The sequence below is a fragment of the Camelina sativa genome, chromosome 2 (assembly GCF_000633955.1).
Source record: "Camelina sativa cultivar DH55 chromosome 2, Cs, whole genome shotgun sequence".
Lineage (NCBI taxonomy): Eukaryota > Viridiplantae > Streptophyta > Magnoliopsida > Brassicales > Brassicaceae > Camelina > Camelina sativa.
This window is the reverse complement of record NC_025686.1, coordinates 6,830,213-6,835,449: the sequence shown is the minus strand read 5'-3', so window position 1 is coordinate 6,835,449 and position 5,237 is coordinate 6,830,213. Positions and strand designations below refer to the sequence as shown.

Below are 5,237 nucleotides of genomic sequence, written 5' to 3'. Positions count from 1 at the left end.
AGAGTCGATCTATTTTCTTGGAAACTTTTACAAGTTCTTCAATTAATGTAAAACATCTCAGAGAATTACAAATTTCTAAAACCTTTAGATCATTCTTTCCATAACATACTGTACATTATTTTCGTACGTTCAATTAATAGGAAATGTTTTCATTAACATAAAAAAACCTACAATAAGTTCACATTTTTTCATAACTTAGACCTACACGAATTGTAACGTGTTCGCCACAATGGTGGACCTATGTAGAAGGAAGGTGGGTCAACTGACCTGCCTAAAATAGATAAATAGTTGTTTTTGCATGTAAATTATTGAAGTCTCAGTATCTAAGTTGGTTTGTTCCCCTAAATTGACCTCCCTAACCCGTGTTCGATTCTCCCCTATAACATATTGACCACCTAATTTTTAATCTTGGGTCCGCCACTGGTTCGCCGTATAGAAATCTTCTCATTTGAATAGTCACTTTTTCCTACACCTAATCCCCAAATCGTGAAATCTAAATAGACTAAAAAAAGTTTCAATAGAACCCACAAAATTTTAAAACTTATCGTCTCATTTGAAAATCTTTGGTAAAAGATTGACAAGGACAATCGCACCAACACTTGCAACGGTAGATCTGCATCACTGCATGCACTTGTTCACTGCAATGGACATATGCTACCTATCTGTGCTCTGAGTACTATAAAAGCTATCATATGTTAGCCATAATAACACAACACACAATCCATTGTTCTTCTTTTATAACTATCAGAAACAAACACAATTCAAAGTTTAATTCCTTTTACGCCAAAAAATGGGTAGTGCTAAAACAGCCATGCTGATCCTCTTAGTAGCAACGGTCATCGCATCTTGTGCCACGGCCATGGACATGTCCGTCGTTTCCTACGATGAAAACAACCACATGACCGCCAGTTCTGGTCGTGTTTTTGACACTGAAGCATCGTTAATATTTGAGTCATGGATGGTCAAACATGGGAAAGTGTACGAGTCCGTAGCTGAGAAGGAACGGCGTCGGACCATTTTCGAGGACAACATCCGTTTTATCAATAACCGGAACGCTGAGAATCTTAGTTATCGGCTGGGTTTAACCCGGTTTGCGGATTTATCTCTTCATGAGTATGAAGAAGTTTGCCACGGGGCTGATCCAAGACCTCGTAGGAACCACGTCTTCATGACTAGCAGCGATAGATACAAGACTAGTGCTGGTGATGTGCTTCCTAAGTCTGTTGACTGGAGAAACGAAGGCGCAGTTACTGAAGTGAAAGATCAAGGCCATTGCAGTAAGTGTACAGATTGTAAATCCGAGTTTTTATATATTTAGGGTAAAATAAAACCTAATAGTAATCGTAGTAAAAGAAAAACAAGTTATATAGTAAAGGTATAATTATACAAAGTTACATTTAAATTCGCTTTAATTAGAAATCACTTATTAATGCTAGTAAGTATATTTTTAATTCATCATAATTTCTAATCGTTTGCAAATATATTTTCTTTCTTATTTTATACAAATTAACACTAGCCACAAAATATTTGTGGACCATAGTATGTCAAACATTATTGTTAGTTCAAAGTTCAAACCAAAATATCAGAAAATGATAGTGGTCACTAATAAGGGTCAATTCTAAAATTAAAAATTAAAAATGACACTAACTAGTAATTACCACTATCATTCTAGTTTTATCCAAAACTCTACAAACAATATATGTTTGTTTTGTTCTTGTGTGAAGGGAGTTGCTGGGCTTTCTCGACGGTGGGAGCAGTGGAAGGCTTAAACAAGATTGTGACGGGAGAGTTAGTCACTTTGTCTGAGCAAGATTTGATCAATTGTAACAAAGAAAATAATGGTTGCGGAGGAGGCAAAGTGGAGACGGCCTATGAGTTCATCATGAACAACGGTGGTCTTGGTACCGACAAAGATTATCCTTACAAAGCTGTTAACGGAGTCTGCGATGGCCGGCTCAAGGTCAGTATAATTAGGATCATATATGTAAATAATGTAGATGAAAGATTCCATTTTGAACTTATTCTTTTAAAATATTTGTGTAGGAAAACAACAAGAATGTTATGATTGATGGGTATGAGAATTTGCCTGCCAACGACGAATTTGCTCTAATGAAAGTGGTTGCTCACCAGCCTGTGACTGCCGTTATCGATTCCAGCAGCCGAGAGTTTCAGCTTTATGAATCGGTGAAGAAAAAGACATTTTAAGATTTTCGTTTAGAAAACCTTCTTTAATTTAGAAAAATATTTCATGAATATTTTTGTTTTTATGTCATAGGGAGTGTTTGATGGCACGTGCGGAACAAACCTAAACCATGGAGTTGTTGTGGTCGGGTACGGAACCGAGAACGGTCGTGACTACTGGCTCGTCAAAAATTCAAGGGGAAATACATGGGGAGAAGCTGGCTACATGAAGATGGCTCGCAACATTGCCAATCCAAGAGGCTTATGTGGCATTGCTATGCGAGCTTCATACCCTCTCAAGAACTCGTTTTCTGCCTATAAAAGCTATATCGCCTAATAAAATGAACTATATGTAATATTATGCAAGGGATCCACTGAGCGAACAACCTATGCGATTTTGAAAGAAAAATAATGTAATCGATGGGTTTGGTTTTGTAATATATATTCGACTTGTATGGGGGTCAATGTTTGGAGAGTTTGTATAATATTTATGGATTTTTCGTTCTAATGATGAATGCTTTTCGTTTAGGGATAACGGATAAATGCCAAAAACATTAACACTTCTGAGAAACAAGATATTGAGCGATTCTAATTAGAAACAAGACGAAAGTGATCAAGCGTATTTGTAACAGACAGATTTTTTAAGATAGTGGTGCATATTAGCATATATAAAAATTAAGATAGTTGATTTGATTATTTATATAATTAAAATTACTGTATAGTTTTAAATTACTTTTAAAACTACTTCTATTTTCTAATTTTAAATTTGATTTATCTTTAAATATAATATTATCTAGCAAATTTTGATTGGCTAATAAAATAGAGGTGAACCCGAAAAAATTTCCATACCTTCTTTTTACTCGCATTCAAGGTAGGCAAGCAAACTTGGGCATGTTTTTATATCTAAGCTCCGAATGGTTAATGTGCATAATAACAGTTTTGTTACTATTGTAACCGCCTTCGTCGTGTTCGAATAGATTACCAAACCCTAATTAACATTTCTATGGAATGACCAGAGAAAAAGAATTTTAAGATAAAACATTTTGTTTTTCATTTTGGGTGTAAATATTATACAATAAATATTTTTGAAAAGATTCTCATATAATAATATTTGGTAAAAACATTATTAGCACACTTGCACCCAAAATTGCAACAGTAGGTTTGCCCACTTGTTCAGTCCATTGGGCACGTTATAAGATTTAGTTTTCCAATAGAATATTGTCATATATCTAAGCGCTGAGTACTATAAATATTGTCATGTCTTAGCCAATGGTACACAGCACAAATCTTCTCTTCTTTAATAATTTTTAGAAACACAAATAAAAGTTTAGTTAATTTTTTAAGCCCAGCAAAAAAATGGGTTGTGCTCAAGCAGCCATGCTGATCCTCCTACTAGCAACGGCTATCGCCTCTTGTGCCACGTCCATGGACATTGACATGTCCGTCGTTTCCTATGACGATAACCACCACCTGACAGCCGGTCCAGGCCATCGCCAGGGTGCCTTCGACGCTGAGGCCACCTTGATGTTCGAGTCATGGATGATCAAACATGGGAAAGTGTACGAGTCTGTTGCAGAGAAGGAACGGCGTTTAACAATTTTTGAGGACAACCTCCGTTTTATCACTAACCGGAACGCTGAGAATCTCAGTTATCGGCTAGGTTTGAACCGGTTTGCCGATTTATCTCTCCATGAGTACGGGCAGATTTGCCACGGGGCTGATGCAAGACCTACTAGGAACCATGTCTTCATGACTACTAGCAACCGATACAAGACTAGTGCTGGTGATGTGCTTCCTAAGTCCGTTGACTGGAGAAACGAAGGTGCAGTGACTGAAGTCAAAGATCAAGGCCATTGCAGTAAGTATACTGATTTTAATTCCGGTCCATCTGGTCTAACTATTTTTATATATATTATTTAGAGTAAAATAATATGACTATTAAAATTTGGCAATCATTTTAATGTAAACCTTAAAACAACCTTCTTATTAAAATAAAAAAAGGTTAGCTTAGATGTATGTTTCATAGTATACAACTTATGTATTAGTAAATTGTTCGTTAAAACCAAGAATGGGCACTAACTAAAGTTAGTAGCAATATCGTTTTGTACGTATTGATAAATAATATACAATTCATGCATGTTTTGTTCTGGTGTGAAGGGAGTTGTTGGGCTTTCTCCACTGTGGGAGCCGTGGAAGGCTTAAACAAGATTGTGACGGACGAGTTGGTCACTTTGTCTGAGCAAGATTTGATCAATTGTAACAAAGAAAACAATGGTTGCGGAGGAGGCAAAGTCGAGGCTGCCTATGAGTTCATTATGAACAACGGCGGTCTTGGTACCGACAACGAGTATCCTTACAAAGCTGTTAACGGAGTATGTGATGGCCGCCTCAAGGTATGTGTATAGTTAGTATATATATAGTTTCTAATGTCTATAACAACACAGTAAAAAGAAACAATAATGTTTTGAACTTAAATATTTGTGTAGGGAAACAACAATAATGTTATGATTGATGGATATGAGAATTTGCCTGCAAACGATGAATCTGCTCTCATGAAAGCGGTTGCTCACCAACCTGTGACTGCCGTTGTCGATTCCAGCAGCCGAGAGTTTCAGCTTTATGAATCGGTAAAAAAAGAAAATTTCTTTAGATTTTTGTTCTTTAGTTGAAAAACACATTTTCATTATATTTTTTTTAATCTTTAAAGGGAGTATTCGACGGAACATGCGGAACAAATCTAAACCATGGTGTTGNTAAATTTTCTTTAGATTTTTGTTCTTTAGTTGAAAAACACATTTTCATTATATTTTTTTTAATCTTTAAAGGGAGTATTCGACGGAACATGCGGAACAAATCTAAACCATGGTGTTGTTGTGATCGGGTATGGAACTGAGAACGGTCGTGACTACTGGCTCGTGAAAAACTCGAGGGGGAACAAATGGGGGGAAGCTGGCTACATGAAGATGGCTCGCAACATTGTCAATCCAAGAGGCTTATGTGGCATTGCGATGCGCGCTTCATACCCTCTCAAGAGCTCGTTGTCTACCGAAAAAAGC

General features: G+C 36.6%; 2 protein-coding genes across 2 annotated transcripts in view; both read left to right on the top strand.

Annotated features, from left to right (window-relative positions):
- Positions 693–2,689, top strand: LOC104718944 (probable cysteine protease RDL4). The gene is made up of 4 exons (XM_010436771.2): positions 693–1,277; positions 1,725–1,960; positions 2,044–2,184; positions 2,276–2,689. Exons 1-4 carry the CDS (start codon positions 791–793, stop codon positions 2,516–2,518), a joined length of 1,107 nt encoding a protein of 368 aa, XP_010435073.1. The 5' UTR covers positions 693–790; the 3' UTR covers positions 2,519–2,689.
- Positions 3,445–5,237, top strand: part of LOC104718951 (probable cysteine protease RDL5) — a 3,809-nt gene continuing 2,016 nt past the window's right edge. The window contains exons 1-3 of the mRNA XM_019234207.1: positions 3,445–4,039; positions 4,339–4,574; positions 4,668–4,808. Of these exons, the coding sequence (XP_019089752.1) occupies positions 3,538–4,039; positions 4,339–4,574; positions 4,668–4,808 (879 nt within the window). The 5' untranslated portion in view covers positions 3,445–3,537. The remainder of the gene's footprint in view (positions 4,040–4,338; positions 4,575–4,667; positions 4,809–5,237) is intronic.